The sequence below is a fragment of the Nuphar pumila genome, chromosome 10, assembly GCF_984573655.1.
Source record: "Nuphar pumila chromosome 10, dmNupPumi1.hap1.1, whole genome shotgun sequence".
Taxonomy (NCBI): domain Eukaryota; kingdom Viridiplantae; phylum Streptophyta; class Magnoliopsida; order Nymphaeales; family Nymphaeaceae; genus Nuphar; species Nuphar pumila.
The window spans coordinates 5,498,252-5,517,751 of record NC_143258.1 but is presented as its reverse complement, the minus strand read 5'-3'; the positions used below and the strand labels follow the sequence as shown (position 1 = coordinate 5,517,751).

The window sequence follows — 19,500 nt, the reverse complement described above, 5'->3', positions numbered from 1 at the left end:
CGGCAGGGGCTTTTGTCACGGTTTGAAAATGATGATAATATCAAAATATTGATGACAGTGGTTAATATCATAGTCACAAGGGTCCTCCATTACAGGTAATGGGTCACCAAAGCAACCACATCCAACATTGGGAGTAGGATCATTTGAAATAAAAAAAAAAGGATGTTGGTTTGTAAGTCACGGGACAAGGGTTGCTACCAAAAATATAGAAACTGGTAAATGTGGTTCAGACAAAAACAATGCTTCTATATTGAAAAGCACATCTCTCATGAATAGTAAACTACATGTATATCGAGAAGAACTTGGTAGAAGGTTCAAACTTCAGGCTGCTGCCACAGATGCACAACAAAATATCATTAAAAATGGAGAAACAAATGACTTCTAGAATCTAGACATTGCTCAAGTGCTTTTACTTGGTAGGAATGTCATGTAGTCAAAAGTCATATGTGCTAATGCATACTTGGCTGATTCAATGCTCTCAAGTTTTCTCAAAGTAAAATATCCCTTTCACATAGTATGCTTTCAGTTCGATACAGTTCATGTTCATCCTAATGCTTCTATTATCATGTGTTTTGTGCACATCCTTATGCCTCATAAAATCACACATCACCATGATGCATACAGTGGAACCTATTCCCATAGTGTTTCAATGTTGCATTCAAACTTCTCATCAAGCTACCGTTGAAATCTTATATTGGACCAAATGATGTACTTCTCATAGAAATTTGTTTCGTCTGCTAATTGAAAAAGAGAATTGAGAAAATGCATTAGAAGAAAATATAAAGGTCCAGAAAAGAGATGCACTTGGATGAACGAAAACAGCTGATCATGATCCCACTGTGTATTGGTTGTCTTTCATATGCTCTTTATTTCGCATGCATACAACTACAATAAGAAAGCAGGAAAACAGCCAATAATTTCACAAACTTATCCAAAAGATTGTGTAGGACATAAAATACATAATTCCAAGCATATTTACTAAGGTAACCAATCCATCATAAGTTTCTGTAACTGCCATAATATCGCAAAAAAGACAGACTATTCTTACCAAGTTGAGCTCACATGCAACACCATACTCTTTCAGTGCTTGCTTCACGATATGCCATGCTTCTTGCAAATATTTTTCTGAAACAAAATAACCACGAAGATGGTCAACAATGAGCATATGCTCATTGCTGCTGACATATCTGCTAACACTAAGAACAAATGTTCAGTTTAGAATTTAGAACTGTCAAGACATTTTAACCAAATCCTATGCACTGAAAAAATAAATTGTGCCATTGATAGCCTCATTAGTAATGGAAACTGAGCCAAAAGCATTAATAATGTGTCAAATTCGTTCACAAAGCATTTTTCATTGTCACGCAAGCCTGCATGAGACAATGCACTTAACATGGGTGCTCCATTTTGACTCCCATTCTGTATCCCCTTATATAAAAGTCGTATTCAAAACTTGATAAAAATGGTTGTATCACCATATCCTCAGCAGTGCCCATGCAACATAAGTAACAACCTTTGGCCATTCCAAGCTGTGAGTTACCCTTATGCGTGTACTGAACATATAAAATGAAAAATCCAAGGTATCCAACAGGAAAACAGCTGATCATTTGTTTCCACATTCTGGCAAGTAAGTCTTGCAAATTTTCTTCCACATAATGATCATAAGTTAAGACTTCCAAAAGACTACGCACGACCTACAGCCACGTGAAAACATTCAGCAACAAACTTCATCATCCATATGTATGGAGTGGACGCATTGGAGATTACATACCATCAGCCTACTGCAGAACAGAAATCCTGTTGTCACCAAGGATACAAATCCTTGTAGTGAACTTCAACTTCGAGGCAGCATTTTTGGGGAAGATAATAGAAAGCCTATACCACCATTTTGAATAGAAATCAGAGACAACAATCCATCTGTCTAACACTATTAAGAGGGCCTCCAAATGCATCCACTTACCGAGAAAAGTGGGATAGTCAGTAATTTTACATCATGGAGTAAAATGAGATTTCCAAACTTATCCCACTCTTGCTGATAAGCTAGCACAACCAAGCACTCTCTAAATGCCCAAAAAGAACCGACAACGAATGGTCATTACTTATTGGTGAGTGTGAAAAAAAGAAACCGAAACTGCACCAATTAGCCCCAGTAAAACCACCATCACGAACATACCAAACCAAAAAATCATACACCACCTGCACAACCTCAGTTAGTCATAAACCAATCCCCAACCAATGCATATACCGATACCACTGTGCTAACCTTGCTTCCCTCACAGGGCAAGACATCCCAGAAGTGTTCATTCTCAACGGAACGTGAACCCGCAAACCATAAAAGCTCAATGTTATTGAAGCAGCAGCAATAACTATTCCAATTTCTACGATACGAAGGTTCCGCAACCAGACAACCAATGCATCATCACCCGTGAATGCCATACAAAGCCCGAGTATAGAAAACTAGGGTTTTTCAAATTCAATCCTACGATTCCACTACCGCAACGAAGAGATGAGAAGTTCAAACACATTATACGACGCCGAGATTCCAGAATACTCGGGATTTCAGTTTTTACGATCGTATTGACGGAAGAACGAACGCACGAAAACGGGGAAAAATAAAGAAGAGGATCGAGAGACGAGGACGAAAGGAGATCGGGTATGAAGGGAAGGTTTTGGTTGTTATACCTCTATAGCTGGGGAACATGACGGAGAAGGAGCTGGTTTCGAGCATGCCGCCTTCGTTCCAGGAGGGTTCGAACTTCTCGATCTTCCAGTGGTCGATGGAGGGGTCGTCCCACGGCTTCGGCTTGTCGTGCTTCCCCTTGTGCCTCGGCTTCCGCTGCTGCTGCTCTCCTTCCCCTCCGGCGACTCCATCCTCCTCCATTCCCCTCGCTCCCCTCCTTTTCTTGCCCTAACCCTAACCCTAATTTCCTGCTTTCTCTGCTATTCTGCTTCACCTCACCTCTCTCTCTCTAGGGTTTTTCTATGCCCTTGCAGCTGTTTGTTCGGTTCGGTTTTTCTGCCGGGTGAAGCTTCCAGTTCCTGACTACCACCGACCAACGAGCTCAAAGGGGGAGAAATCTATGTCACAAGGACACGTTGACACGAGGACGCGTGATTCAGATTCGACGGGCAAATTCGGAAAACAAAAATTGAAAACGGGACACGGAATTTTTTAATTTGTTATCAATAGAAAACTAATTTTTTAATACTAATACTAAAAATAAGTTTTTTTTAGTTGAAATAAAAATACGTCTATCCCCGCATGCGTTTTGATTTTAACCTCCATCCCTGCTTACATCCTCGTTTCATGTATTCCATCTTCGATCCAAACGGGGCAAGGCGGGGCGGAGCTCCATTTACCATTTTAGTTATTTTACTAAAGGGGATTGACGAAAAGGGGCAGGGGAGGAGAAAGCGTAAGTCCACCCCCACCTCTATCCTCACACAGATTTTGATTTTAACCTTCATCCCCGTCTCCATTTTCTTTTCATGTCTTCCATCCTTGGTCCAAACAGAGCGAGGCGGGGCAGGGCCTCATTTTCTCCCGATCCACTGCCATCCCTAGGGGGAGGGGGATGTTGTTGGGTGTGGCGTGGGGGCTTGTTAACGGTCGAGTTTGGTTGGGAGCCAGATGGTACCATGAGACCCGATTTTTGGTTATGGTATTGGGTCTAGACTTGGATCTAATCAGGTCCACTATAAGAAAAATCTTTTTCTGACTTGATAAGAACTACATGAACCAGATATGGATCTTATCCCGTAAAAAAAAAATATATATTATTTTTACATTGAAAATTTGCAGGTTTGAACTTGGGCCCAGTCTAGTATAAAATTTCACAAATTATACCTGGGTCCATGTATTAATCAGACCTTTGAGTCACCCGGGTCTTATTATTTATCACGGTACCCAAACCCTATAGGGTTTGGTTTGGGTCAGGTCTGAGTAAACCTGACCCGTTGATAATTGACACACTAGGTATAAGGGTACGTCCCACGTAACGTAGGGATGGCAGTGGACGGGGGAAAGCGGAGCCCCTTCTCGCCCCGTTTGGACCGGGGATGAAGGTCATTAAACGGGGATGGAGGCTAAAATCCATCCCTGTGCGGGGATGGAGGCGGGGATGAACTTATGCTTTCCCCCACCTGCTCCATCCCCGTCTTGATCCCCGCCTTGCCCCGCCCTACTCCATCCCCAATCCTTGACACTAAACCGAGGAGAAATAAGCCCTGCCTCGTCCCGTTTGGACCGGGGATGGAGGTTAAAATCCATCCTGTGCGGGGATAGAGGTTCGGATTTTGAGATGGGGCGGGGGTGGATACCTTGTACCCGCCCCCGCCCCTGTCCATTGCCATCCCTAGTAACTATTGACGTGGATTCAAATTTTTTAGGAAAAGAGAAAAGAACACGAGGACATGGATTTAAAACCGGTTTTTATACTTTAATACAATAAAAATATAACTAGGTTGAAATGAAACTATTAAAGTACAGGTCGCCAGGACATAATTCCGTGATCTTCTCTAAAAAAAAAATAGCCAGGTGGTAGCTGCCGTGAAAACATAGTGTGATATGATTGCACAAATATTTGTGCATTAAGCACCTGATCTCCTTTCCATCTTGTGGAGACCCGCCTGTCAGTTGTGGGGGGCCAAGGCCTGATGAAGTCAGGTGTTTAATGTATAAATTTTGTGCCATGTGATTGAACCTGATCGAAACTCGTAGCTGCCTACTATCTTGTGTGCTAAACAGTGATGAACCGCGGTCGCTAAAGCTTTTTGGTGGACAAAAAATTTTGACATGCACATTGTTCGCTTGTGCATCCACTCAGGTCTAACTGAAAAAGTTGTAGGCAGCTACCACTTTCTCTCACTTTATATATATATATATATATATATGTGTGTGTGTGTGTGCACATGAACTGAACATATTAGGTTATATTTTCTCTTTTACCCCATTAGGCTTCATAGTTTGAAGTGTTTTATGATAGATCTGAACTGTTAAATATGTCTAGCATGCTCGATTTAGTGAGAATCGACTTTTTTATCATGTTTTTTTTATAAAAGTTTTATTTTTAGAATCAGCGCATTACTCTCTCTAGAGAGAGTAAACCTTTTCTCGTTCTCCCCTATTAAGCCCCTTCAAAACTCATAATTTTTTGTGTTTTTCTCACATCTAACACCATAGATATGATCTAGAGGTTTTGTTTAGTGGAAATCGACTTTTGGATCAACGAAATCTGACCTGTATGTAGGGTTTTTCGGTGATCTAAAATCAATGGCTATTGAGGGCATCAATGTTTTTTTACTCATATTTTTTTTTGTCTAAAAAAACATGATTCAAGAGTCGATTCTTATTAAATTGAGCATGCTAAACACATCTAACTGTTCATATCTATCATAAAACACTTCCCTGTAAGGCCTAACGGGCAGAACAAGAAAAGGGGGGCTAATATGACAGTTTTGTACCTCTATGACAAATTAGATTTGATTTGTTTTTTTTTTTTTATAAAGAATTGGATTTGACACCCTAATTAGGGGTGTCAATGGGTCAGATTTAATTTTAAAGGCACCCTAATTAGGCGTGTCAATGGATTTGGTTTACCTGGACCTGATTCGGACCAAACCCTGTAGGGTATGATGATAAATAAGAATACCCGATTAAGACTTGGATCCTGACCCAAAGATCCGATTAGTACATGGATTCGGGTATAGTTTATGAAATTTTATACCAGACCCAGGCCCGACCTGAGTTTTGATTAAGACCCATAATTTTTCAATATAAATATGATAAAAAATATTATTTTACTAGGTACAGTCCGGGTCTGGGTATGGTTTCTCTTATAGTGGACCCGATTACACTCGGGTCTGGACACAATACCATACCTGAAAATTGGGTCCAAGTATGGTTTCACTTGGGTCAGAACCAAACCCGACCCGTTGACACCCCTAACCCTAATGCATCATTTATAGAAAAAGCTTAAAGGTCATTTTGGTTCCTTTGCAAGGGAATGATATATTATTTAAATAATCTCAAGCTAACAACTTTTTTTTTGAAAGGCAAGTTGGGGTTAGTCCAACCCCTACCAGTTAAACAACTATACCATTGGGTTTTGAACTTGTAATGTCTCAACACAAGGTGATGTGCACTAGTGGTTCCTACAAGACAAGCAAAGCACCGTTGGTCCAGTTATCTATAGTCCAATATCCAGGAACATTCTAATGCAATGTTGTTAAGTACCTGCGCCTTGAGGCATGAAGCACACACCTCAGGCACATGGCTAAACTTCATGCGAATCATGCCTCAAGAATCATTGGTGGGGTGCATGTGTAGTTGAGATATACGCCTTAAGCCGTGAGGCGCATGCCTCGCTCAAAGATGTGCCTTAGGGCGAGAAGTGTGTGTTTTTATGCCAATTTCCAAGTAAAAGTTTTAATAAAAAAAACTTTTCAATTTAATATGTTTGCATGGTAATCATGCACATATTTATGTTTATTTTCATGCATTTATACATATTTGGCTTTGATGGCATTAGTTATCCTCTCTCATTGCCAAACATTTTTTAACTTGAGTTTGTCATATGGTTTGCTCTGTTGAAGTGAACTGAGTATATGCCTTTTTCACTTTTTGATTCTGTAAGCAGACCTTGACGACTCATTTTGATCCACCATGTTCTCTTGTTGTATTGGTCCTATTGATATACTTGTAGATGAGATATCAAAAACTTGTTACTATTGTACATAGCTTCTCATCTTTCCAGTATTTGAGTTAGCTTGTTAGTAACAGGTTTTCCTCTACTCTGCACATAGAGAGAAGTCATTATTCTACATCTAAAAGGCTTTTCACCTTGAAATCATTTGATATGGGCTATTATACTGTTCATCTTTTATGGAGTCTCACTTGCAAACTCAATGTGACTAAGCTATTGAAAATCTTTAAACACATGGATGACTGTAGTTTATGCTGTAAGAAAAACTCTGATAGTGTGTTTGCTTGTTTTTCTTTGTCATGAAACTCTCACTATTCAAAGCAGTGACTAAAAGTCGGACGGGTTTGAAGTTTATGAATTCCTGAATCAACATTTTGAAGTTCAAGAAATTGTGAATCAACTGTGCTTTTGAGATTGTGTGAATGAAACACCTGCTTGAGATGCTGGCAAAATTATATGGCATCATCCTGAATGCTATAGCTGGAATATTTAGCAGGAACAAGGAAAGGTGTTAAGAGTGTCCAAATGTTAATGAAGATGTAAAACAATTCTTTGTGGAATAGTTAAAGCGCCAAAAAAAGGAAAAATGAAAAGAAGATTCTATTTTATAGATTGGCAAAGATGAATTTTTTTATGAGTCAATACTTAAGCACTTAAACAACACAAAACAATGATTTCAAAAGAAAAGAAAGAAAGAAAGTTTATGGTGCCATAGGAAGCTTTTTTTTTTGCAAATACATTATCATTTGATTTATACAATAGTCCATATTTTAGGCCTATATGGGAAGATGTTACAAATTTTGGGCAAGGTTTAAAAGCACTAAGTTATCATGAAATTATAACTCTAAACGCATTGCTTGCAAGCCAAACTGTTCAAGTATTTATTTACACTATTATTTGATATAACATATATGTACCACTAGGGATGCACAACGAGCAGAGCTAGCTTGGGCTTGGCTTGAGCTTGACCCATTTAAGCTTGGCTCAAACAAATTCGAAAGAATAAATGAGCCGAGCTAGAACACAAGTCCAAGCTCGGTGTGGATAAACGAGCTAAGTTTGATGAGTCTTTGAACTCGTTTAAGATCGAAAAGCTTGGTAAAGCTCTCATAAGGTCTCTCTCTCTCTCTCTCTCTCTCTCTATATATATATATATATATATATATATATATATATATATATATATATATATATATATATATATATATGTGTGTGTGTGTGTGTTTGCACTGTAAAACACTAAAATCATCATTTCATTAATGGGTAGGGGTTAGTTACTTTCTTAAAAGGTGTTGAGTTCGAATTTCATGCTTGGGGTTGAATTCCACATTTGCAAGACCCTTTCCTGGTAATATTTTTTGGAACAACGGCCAAGCTTGGCGTGGCTTGAGCTCGGAATCGAGACGAGTTTGAACAATGTTGTTCAAGTTTTGAAACGAGCCGAGTTCAAACGGCCTAGGATTGGCCCAAACTCGGCTTGTGTGCATGCCTATGTACCACATATTTATTACATTTTTTTTAAAGTCATGATGGGGTCAGGCAACAACTATACCATTGGGTTTTGATCCTGCAACGTCCCAACACAAGATGACGTGCACTACTTTCTCCTACCCGACAAGTGAAGAGCGTCTACTAGTAGATTCAAGCTGAATACCTATTGTTTGTGTTTTGATTTGTCAAACCTATTTTTATGAGTTTCAACAAATTCTTTACGAGCCAAGCACAAACAAAAACATGAGTAGCTTGTCTTGTATTTCACTCTTGTCCACGGGTTTAGAACTAGGTCGGATCATGTCTTGCCAGTTTAGGACATCATACTCAACATGGTGACACCCCTACAAACACCCGAAGTGTTACTACCCAAATTTCAAAAGATGGTGCAGATCCGAGCTCTAGGATCTACATACCTTTTCCTGCAAGCAGTGAAAGCCATCTAGCCCTAGGTGGGACCCAGAAGAGTGATAAACTATCTTCTGAAATTCGGGATGTAACACAAAGTATGGTTGTCAACGGGTCAGATCTGGTTAGAACTGAGGTGAGTATGAAACCATATCTGAATTTGAGGTGTGGGTAACAGGTCTGGAGCATGTGTGATCCAGTCCACCATAAAAAAAAACCATACACCAGTCCTATAAAGATTACATGAACCAGACCTCGCTCATACCCAATAAAATAATATATTTTACATCTTTTGTATTGAAAAATCACACGTCTTAATCAGAAATCAGGTTGAGCCTGGGTTTGATATGAAGTTTCACAAACCATACCCGACTCTATATACTAATCAAACCCTTTGTATCTGACCCCGTTTCTAATCAAACCACCTTTATCACCAAACACTAGGGATGGCAGTGGACCGGGGGAAAGCGGGGCCCCGCCCCGCCTCGCCCCGTTTGGACCGGGGATGAAGGGTATGAAACGAGGATGGAGGTGGGGACGAAGGTTAAAATCCATCCCCGTCCGGGGGTGGAGGCGGGGATGGACTGGCACGTTCCCCCGCCCGCCCCGCCCCGCCCCGGCCCTGCCCCAGCCCATCCCCGCCCTGGCCCCGGCCCATCCCCATCCCGGCCCATCCCCGCCCCGGCCCCGCCACATCCCCACCCCCAACCCTTTATATTTTTACTGTTTACTAACCCTAACTCCCTTCCCTAATTTCCTAACCCTGGAGCCGCCGGGCCGTCGCCTCTTCCCCTTCCCCATCCGCATTATCATTGTAGTCGGGCCGTCGCAGGGGGAGGCCTCCACCCTCATACTCAGCCTCCTCTGCAAGCTCGACGGGAGGGCGGAGCTCTAGCGAGACGTACCCCTCTCCTACCTCTTCCTTACGAACAATCTTCAGTACATCATCGTTAAGGTGCAGAGCTTCGATCTCCGACTCGTCCTCGGCGACGCTTGGGTGCGAATGCACACCAAGAAGCTTCGGCAGTACGTCGCTAACTACGAGCGCATGGCGTGGAGCGAGGTCGTGGTGGCCATGGCGGAGATGCCGGTGGTGATCGATGCCGAAAGCACGAGGCAGGCTTTCAGGCGGTTCAACTCCGCCTTCGAGGAGGCATACCGGGCGCAGACTGCGTCGATCGTGGTGGAGGACATGAAACGGGGATGAAGGCGGAAACGGGGACGGGGCGGGGGTGGAGGACATGAAACGGGGATGAAGGTGGGGGTGGAGGATAAAATCCATCCCCGCCGCGGAGGCGGGGCGGGGGTGGAGGATAAAATTTTGAGGCGGGGCGGGGGTGGAAACCTTGTCCCCCGCCCCGCCCCGCCCCACTGCCATCCCTACCAAACACTAACCCTAAAGGGTTTGGTACGGGTCGAGTCCGGGTCCAACCTGACCCATTGACACCCTTAACCCCAAGCACCGTAGGGAGAAATCTGACTCAAGGAAAAGCACTGTAAAATTAAATATCATGAGAAACCAAATATCACCATATCATACAATGCAGATTTAGCTACTAATACAATGGCCACTTATGGGCACTAGAAAAGGATATCCATGCACTGCTGGTTGGTGATGGGTGTACTAATGCTCCACGAAACATATGGAATATTTGATGACTTAGAGATATGATACCTGTCTAGCAAGCACATGTAATGGAATAAAGTCTTCTCTTATCAGCATTTAGCCAATGTTTGGGAGCCTTGCTGTTACGGGCATAGAATTTTTTGCAAACCTGCGACGCGGCAAAAAGGCTCGGTCCGGGACACTTGCAATAGGATGAAAAAATAAATAAAACATTTAAAACACACATAATGACATAATATTTTTATGAGTGTTCTTCTTTTGATTAACATTGGCCCACTTCAATAGTTTAGTCCATAAGCCAATCTTCTAGTGAGCCATTGATAAAGAATCAATTATCTTATCTTATTTACTTATTCTTTATTGTGCTTATGATAATTTTATAATGATGCATATTTATGAAAATGTGGTAGCCACAATACTTTGGTCATTTTCTTAGCATTCAACTATAAAAGTAACCATCGTAAGCCATAGATTAAGTTGGGCCACAAGGGTTACTTTTTATTTAAAGAAAATATTCGGCTTCAAATGAAGGGTCAACTAGAAAAGGTATGTTTTGGTATTTTTATGTGATCTAAAAGATTTTTTTTTTATTAAATTATTAATTATTTCAGTATTTTTTAATAAAGGCAAATAAAAGCAAGTTGAAGAGTTGGAAAATGAGAGTGTGAATGATGATCAAACAGAAGATGAGGAAGAACTTATTCCTTATATGGATGAATCAAATGACAACAAACTATCCAATGAAGATGCACCTCAAAATGAAACATCAAGTCCACTATAGTTGAATTTTTCATTTTAATTTCTCTTAGACATTGAATGAAAATAAATAAAACATTTAAAACACGCATAATGACATAATATTTTTATGAGTGTGCTTCTTTTGATTACCATTGGCCCACTTCAATAGTTTAGTCCATTAGCCAATCTTCTAGTGAGCCATTGATAAAGAATCAATTATCTTAGCTTGTATACTTATCCTTTATTGTGCTTATGATCATTTTATAATGATGCATATTTATGAAAATGTGGCAGCCACAATACTTTTGCCATTTTCTTAGCATTCAACTATAAAAGTAAGCATCGTAAGACATAGATTAACATAAGGGTTACTTTTTATTTAAAGAACATATACGAAATCGGTCAACGAGATATGATTGACCAATAAGTCCTCTAGCTCAAACATCAAGGGATATAAAAAACTCACAGCAGTTTGGTCTTTAGGCATCGGTTCGGTCTCGGTTGAGATCTTTGACTTTAATGAACAAATGAGTGGCCATCCCGCACAGGAACCCAAGGGCAGCATTGGACCCAACCAACGAGACCGAGCTCACCACTAGCATCACGAACCATTCTGCCTTAGAGTTCATGTCCCTCGCCGCTATGGCAAGCTCGATCCCGGCGAACAGCAGCAACACCCCCAACAGACCCACCGGAAATTCCTTTAATATCCCCACGAGAGAGCCACCTATGACCAAGCCCACAACGAACTTGACCACACCCAGCAACGCGACACATGCCCCGGACCTACCCCCAAACTTGTACTGCCCGGCCAGCCCGCCTGCACCATGGCAGCACGGCAAAGCGCCGAACCAACACCCTACTAAATTCATGATCCCGACGCTGACCGAGATTCGTGTTGCCGAGAATTCCTTTGCCGGGAAGAGGTCAACGCCGAGCTTGCAGACGGCGATGACCGAGTTCAGAATCGACAAGGGCAGCTGAGGGACCGCGCCCTTGACGAACCCTTCCTTCCAAGCGTGCGAGGAGATCTTGACCACACGTGCGCGAGAGGGCCCCACCTTCAAGTCGCTGACGACGCTGGGCTTCCCGATTATGGCAAGGACCAACCCGAGAACGAACACGATAAAAGCGGACGGCAAGTACCCTAAAATTCGTACCACCCTATCACTAATCGACACGTGTCCTTCGTCCTCGTGCTCTGATGCCACGTCATTCCTCTCTTCGTTGACGGAGCTCACGACAACGATGAAGCAGAAACAGAAGAGTGATAAAATCAAGCCATCTAAACCCAACCATGGTCGACTTCCCCCTGACTTTCCTTTGGAGAAGTCTTGGTTATACCTCACGTACTTAACCGCGGTTAGAGCGAAGGATAAACCCTGGGACAGCTGGATACCACGGACCACCGGAAGGGGGATGAGGCGGTAGGCGAGGCGCATGAGGCCGGTGGCGCCGAGGAGGAACAGGGCGCCGGAGGTGAGGATTCCGGCGGCCATGATCTCCGGGACGCCGAAGGAGTTTCCGCCGGAGATCGCGGCGGCGGCGATCGACTTCATCGGCTGGACGGGCATCGGGACGCCGAAGAGGGCGCCGGTGGCGATGTTGTAAATCCCGGTGAATATCAGGGTGGTGCCGAGGTCGAGGCCGTTGACGAGGGTGAGGGAGATGACGATGGGGATGAAGGTGCCGAGGTCGCCCATCGCGCCGTTGATCTCCGCCCACCGCGACCGGAATGCGAGGTTCGTTCTTAGGGCTTTGAGGAGCGTCGACAGGAAACCGGGGAGCGGATCATCGGTTTCCGGCAGGGAGATGGCGGTTTCCCGGCAGGAGGATGTAGGAGGCAGGCAATTTTGGGCCATTTCGTAGGGGACGGTGGCTCAGAGTCTGACGCTCACGGCCACTTCGGCTTGTGTGAGGTTTCTGGCTGCGCGGTGGGGTTTTATTATAGCGGTGCCTGGAGAAACGGGATCCCTTGATATCTTCACTCCACACGTAGGCGTGGCCTCTACTCCACACATCCCCAAGTGAGATGCACGGTTCCTATCGAGGGAGATTGTCTCATCTTGCGAGGTTTTTGGTTGCCAAAATTTTATCATTTTTAACTTTTGTCCGAGTATGGTATGGACAGCGTTAGTTTTCGTATAATGGATTTAGATTTTGGATCTAAATCCAAATCCAAATCCAAATACCCAAAAAGAATCATAGTGTTTTTGGCTTGTGTAAAGTTATTTCACATTGACCACAAGATACCAGACGGAAAGAGGGGAAGGGGGGAGACGGGTTGTGATAATGGCCATGGGATCTAGAGCAGTGGGTGTAGGGGTGGCAAAACCTGACACGACCCGCCAACCGGCCTCTTAGGTGGGTTCGGGTTTGGAAAAAATGAACCCGTTTAATAAACGGGTCAACCCGCCTAACCCGTTTATTAAACGGGTCGGGTTCGTGTTAGGGGTATGCCAACCCGCCTGACCCGTTTAATAAACGGGTTAGGCGGGTGGGTCAACCCGCCAACCCGACCTGCGAACTTGAGAACCCGTTTACCCTACCCAACCCATTTATTAAATGGGTTGGCGGGTTGTGTCGGGTTACCCGCTTATTAAACGGGTCGGGTTCGTGTTTGCCACAACCAACCCGTTTAATAAACAGGTCGGGTTCGGGTTGATGTATGCTGACCCACCAACCCGACCCGCCAACCAGACCCGATTGCCACCCCTAAGTGGGTGAGTCCATGGGGAATAAAGGAGAAGAAGAGGTGAGGGTGTTGTAGGAAGATGAGGATGAGGAAGAGGAAAAAGAGGAAGAGAGAGGGTTTGGTAATGAAGAGAGGAGTGGAAGAACGTTATCTGGTGGTGGGTCCATAGCTCTATAACAAATATTGGAAGATTTTATAAAAATTTAGCTATAATATCACCAGAAATTGCTTGAAAGTTTAAAACGGTATTTTTTTGTGAGATTTTCAAACCGTGACAAATATCACAATATTTATGGTTTTAGCATATATTTATTGTGAGTTTTTTATTTTTAAATGTATTTTATTTATATTTTCTTATAAAAATTGCTTTTTATTGCCAAGATTTATGAAAAATTTAAAAATCTCTTGAGTTTTTGACTCCCAAGATTTTGCCCTTTATAGCTTTTGTCACTATGGTCTACAGTAGAGCTGTAGAGGAGGAAGAAGGGGGAGGTCATGTCATGGCCATGGTAGAGAGAAACCTACTGTCTGATGGAAGTGCAGGTCACACATCATTGTTATATATATATATAAACAAGGGAGAGAGGGAAAAGGGTAAGTGCCTGACTCTATTTATGTCTATTGCATGCCTACCAACCTTGGATATGGTTTTTAGGTTGACCCTACTATATGTGCATGATCAATTTATTCGGAAATCATACTTGGATTATACTTTTTTGAGAAAAGAAAAGTTTTTTTAAGTATTGGTTATTTTTTGAAATTGTATCCTTCATTTTTTTAATCTTATAAAAAACTAACTGTGTTAGAATTAGACTATCCAAATGGTCCAATTTTAGAAAAAAATAAAAACAATATTTTCAAACTTGATAAGCACACGGTAGGCACAAAGAAAGGTCAGACACCTACCCTCTCTCTCTCTCTCTATATATATATATATATATAAAACTTTTGGAAGTCATTTTTGAAGAAAGAATAAGGTACAATGTGATTGGACAATTTTACAGTGCTGCTGTGTCTGATCATCCATCATCGTTGGGATACAGGCTGTAACCTGTGGGTCCCCATAAGAAGTGGGGGGTGATCAGGTGCAGCAGCACAGTAAAAGTGTGCAATCACATTGCACCTGATCTTCTTTTGGAGTTAGCATTTCAAATGGATCAAGAAAATTGCAAAATTTGGCTGTTTGGGATTCAAACCAACCCGACTTCTCAATGTATTTTGAGATTCCAAACCCGATCCGTTCGCATTCTTACTGCCTGGATAAATGGATATTCTATTTCTTCGTCAATCAATGGAACAAAGGTAGGCTTCCATTACTATAATCTTTTACACATCACTTCTAAGCTACTTCAAAGTCAAACCATATACTAAGCAATGCTGCCAATGGGGGATGAGTTAAAAGATCTCTACAAACGCTTTTCCACCATGTTTAAAGTTGTAAAGTTATAAATAATATGGAAATGACAAACCTTTTTCTTTTATGATAGGCGAAATGAGGTCAGGCAAACCCCTATTAAATATACAACAAGATGTATCTATGATAGGGATGGCAGTGGACCGGGCGAAAGCGGGGCCCCGCCTCGCCCCGTTTGGACTGGGGATGAAGGGTATGAAACGGGGATGGAGGCGGGGACGAAGGTTAAAATCCATCCTCGTCCGGGGGTGGAGGCGGGGATGGACGTGCACTTTTCCCCGCCCCGCCACGATCCCCGCCTCATCCCCGCCCCAACCACTTTTTCCCGCAATATCCCCGCCCTGCCCCGCCTCATCCCCGTTTGAACAGGGGATGGAAGACATGAAACGGGGATGAAGGCGGGGATGGAGGATAAAATCCATTCCCCGCTGGGGATGGAGGATAAAATCTTGAGGCGGGGCGGGGGTGGAGACCTTGTCCCCCACCCCGCTGCCATCCCTAGTCTACGAGCATCAAAGTTGTCTTGGAGAGAAGATGAGACGAGTGATGAGAGTGAAAAATAAGATGGGAGATGAGGTTATAGTTGTCAAGTATCAACTATAGAGGTGGGCAACAAAACCATGGGCCAATTTAACCTGCCCGCCATGGGTTGGGTTTGAGTCAGGGTTTTAGGCTCGAGCCCATTAGCCATCAGGACGAAACCTGGTCTGTTGTATATGTGGGCCGGCTTCGAGTCAGCCTGTGGTTTATTGGGCCAGCTCGACATGCAATATCCATGATTTTTGGCAAATATTTTAATATATATTATTGAGTTATGCGGCGGTTAATTGTTTACTTTGTTTATTTAAACATTTAATTAAAAATTTATAAGGTTTTTAATAAAGTATCTCGATCTAGATCTGAATTTGAATCTTAGAGAAGATCCAAATTAATCAATCTATGTGATTGGGATTGGATCCCATTAGGGGACCCAATCTGAGTTTGAACCATTGTGTTTGGACCTGAGAGGGGTCTAAACTCAAACGAATCCATATTGGTTTACGAAACTTTGATATGCACTATTTAGATCTTTGAATGTGTCAGGTCAACCTAATTGGATATCGCTAAATGAATAAAGTTTTTTTTTATCTATTTGAGACCCAAATGGATCCTATTACAAAAAAATAGTTGTTCGAATCCGCCTAAGATGCAAAAAGATCTTTCTTTAAAGAAAAAGTGATTTGGATTTATTAGGAGACCCAAATGTATCCCACTAAGCAAAATAATATTTAGATTCATTTGGATGATCCAAATGGATCCCACTAAAGAAAACAAGAGTGTGGATATGCTTGAGTCCCAAACGAATCCCATTTAATAAGAAAGGATTTGAGTTTGTTTATGGTCCAAATAAATCCGATATGTGTGTGTTACAGATTATGCTAATGTAAATAATTGTATCTTTAGTTCAGTCATCTTTTGCACTATATCATGAATTAGAAAGTATAATCATTTTCTTAGAATGATATAAATTTCTATGCTGGTTATATCTATAGTTGTTGCACATACTTGTACACAGGACACTGAGCACCACATATAAATATAATGCTTCTTACGCAGACAGGGGAGTCTGACCCTTCTGCTTTAAATATTTTTCAGGTAGTAATTAAATCGGAGCATCGTTGGCATCGCGTATGGAAGTAGTCAAGAAATCTCAGTTTTTCAGTGTTTACTGTTCGAACTCTGATTAGTAGATTTACATTTCTGTTATGGGATGTAATTAATGACATTAATGTTTCAATTAATGAATGGTATGTTTAGTACTTCTCTGTTTTACCCTGTAATGCACCCGACTTGTGTTTTCGCACTTCCGCTATTTCAAAAAAAAAAAAAATTTACTCTAAAATTTTTACTATAAAAAGTCGGGGCGTTACAGTTTTTGGTATCAGAGCAGGACTGAATAATCTGAGATCTTGGCTCTTACAGCGACCGCGATGACTCTGTAAGTATGTAAAAAAAGTTGTTTTTGTAATGTAGAGATAAAGATCATATGAGTGTGTACGATTAATTCACAAAATCATAGCTCAAGTTGTAACGAATTTTATTTGCTCGAATAGATGGCGTGGGCAAATCGTTGCAACGATATTATGGAAACACTACATAATCTGGCCGAAGTAGTAGGCCAGCAAGCTATGACAATGCAGCAGATGGGCGACAATCTACACCATGTGGCCCATGAGAAGAGTACAAACGGTGGGACTATGTCCTACAAGAAATTCATGGACATGGATCCTCCTGCTTTCTCCGGAAAGACGGATTCAGAAGCTGCTGAGAGTTGGATTCAGGAGATTGAACGTATCTTCCGTGTACTGGAGGTGCCCGAGGAGCGTCGGGTGGACTTTGGGACTTATCGTCTCAAGGATCATGCTGAAAAGTGGTGGAAAACCACCAGGGCAATCAAGTTCCAGGACGGCCCAGTATCCTGGACTGAATTTGTAGAAGTCTTCAATGCCACCTATTTTCCCAAGCATGAGAGGGCAAAGAAGATGCAGGAGTTCTTGGACCTGCAACAGGGTGAGATGTCCCTAGCAGACTACATCACTAAGTTCCACAGTTTGGAACGATATTGTCCGAACGTGTACACATCGGACGAGGATCGGGCAATGAAGTTTGCTCGAGGCTTGAAGATGGGCTTGAGGAACCGTCTATACACTCGAGGGCCTAAGAACCTAGAGGAGGCTATTCAGGTAAAAGATCATTTCTCTCCGTGTCATAAATTACATAAAAATTTATAAGGTACCGTTAACCATTAAATGGTAATGAATTGTTCCTGTCTGTCCTGGACACACAGGTGGCGACTCTCCTTGATGACGACTGGAAGGAGGGACAAAGATCGCAGAAGAACAAAATCGGGGTTCAAAAGCCCGAATTCAAGAAGAAGTTTGGTGGGAGGGGATTCCACCCTCAGAACAAGAAGCCACGACACGAGAATGACACCAAACCCAGGCCAGGACAGAATCAAAGGTGTCAGAAGTGCAATCGCTTTCACCCCGGACAACAATGCCCCCGGGAGACAGGAGGGTGTCTTTACTGTGGAAAAATGGGACACTATATCAAGGAGTGTCGGAAGAAGCAAGCCGATGATGCACGACGTGGTACTGGAGGACAACAACCTCAACAACACCGTGCACCACCACCACAGCCTCAGGCTGCTCCACAACGCGTAGCAGGACGCGTGTATGCCACCACAGCTGACCAACTGGAGACGGGGAACCTTGTGCAAGGTACCGTGCTTGTTTCGGGCCAAGCTGCGTTTGTCTTATTTGATTGTGGAGCTTCACATTCCTTTATATCTGTTAATTTTGCAAAACAACTTAGAAATCCCACAGAATCACTGAACCATGAATTAGTGGTATACAACCCCATAGGGCTCAATGAAATCTGTGTGAACTATATGCCAGAAGTAGAGATCATATTAGGGAATCACAACCTACCTGCAAATTTAGTATTACTCGATATGACCGAGTATGATGTCATATTAGGTATGGACTGGCTATTTGAACATTACGCCAGGATTCTCTGTAGAGAAGGAAAGGTTGTCTTGTCTCGACCTAACATGCCAGAGGTTGTATTTCGTCTAGCAAGACCAGGTATTCAAAAAAAGGTTGTTTCGACCCTCAAGGCCCAAAAGTATCTCCGTCGTGGAGATATGGCCTTTTTAGTCAGTATGATCGGAGGAGAAGGAAAGCTGACTCCGATTGAAGAGCTGGAAATCGTCCGCAATTTTGCTGATGTATTCCCAGAAGAACTTCCTGGACTTCCTCCTCAGCGGGAAGTCGAGTTTGGGATTGAACTGATGCCAGGTACAAAGCCAATATCAAGAGCACTTTATCGGATGGCACCAGCAGAGTTGAAAGAACTGAAGAAGCAGTTGCAAGAACTGATGGAGCGTGGTTTTGTACGACCAAGCACGTCTCCATGGGGAGCACCGGTTCTGTTCGTGAAAAAGAAGGACGGGTCTATGAGACTATGCATAGACTATAGAATGTTGAATCAAGCAACAGTGAAGAATAAATATCCTTTACCCCGTATTGAGGATATATTTGATCAATTGAAAAGAGCAAAGGTCTTTTCTAAAATTGATTTGAGGTCAGGTTACCATCAGTTGAGAATAAAGAATGAAGATATCCCAAAATCAGCATTTCGGACCAGATATGGACATTTTGAATTTGTGGTGATGCCATTTGGACTCACGAATGCCCCAGCGACATTCATGGACCTGATGAATCGGGTATTCAGGCCATACTTAGACTCCTTCGTCATTATCTTCATTGATGACATACTGATATACTCAGAAAATGTGGAGGAACACAAAGAACATCTGAAGATCATTTTAGAAACCCTCCGGACACACCAGTTATATGCCAAGTTCTCAAAATGCGAATTT

The 19,500-nt window shown here is 42.5% G+C and overlaps 2 protein-coding genes across 3 annotated transcripts in view; both read right to left on the bottom strand.

Annotated features, from left to right (window-relative positions):
* LOC149823336 (KRR1 small subunit processome component homolog) overlaps positions 1–2,968 on the bottom strand; it is a 41,081-nt gene extending 38,113 nt beyond the window's left edge. For both annotated transcript variants that reach the window (XM_090018785.1, XM_090018784.1), the window contains exons 1-2: positions 2,683–2,968; positions 1,049–1,125 (exon numbers count right to left, since the gene is read on the bottom strand). In XM_090018785.1, the coding sequence (XP_089874911.1) occupies positions 1,049–1,125; positions 2,683–2,881 (276 nt within the window). In that variant the 5' untranslated portion in view covers positions 2,882–2,968. The remainder of the gene's footprint in view (positions 1–1,048; positions 1,126–2,682) is intronic.
* A 7,112-nt stretch (positions 2,969–10,080) lies between these two features.
* LOC149823335 (molybdate transporter 1-like) lies at positions 10,081–12,942 on the bottom strand. Its single transcript, XM_090018783.1, has 2 exons — positions 11,435–12,942; positions 10,081–10,378 (listed from the first exon to the last, which is right to left on the bottom strand). The coding sequence occupies exon 1, from the start codon at positions 12,828–12,830 to the stop codon at positions 11,448–11,450; it is 1,383 nt and encodes a 460-aa protein (XP_089874909.1). The 5' UTR covers positions 12,831–12,942; the 3' UTR covers positions 10,081–10,378; positions 11,435–11,447.
* Between the last annotated feature and the right edge of the window lie 6,558 nt (positions 12,943–19,500).

Excerpts from the sequence above, each read along its gene's own strand:
- LOC149823335 (XM_090018783.1), bottom strand. The coding sequence starts at position 12,830 with ATGGCCCAAAATTGCCTGCCTCCTACATCCTCCTGCCGGGAAACCGCC.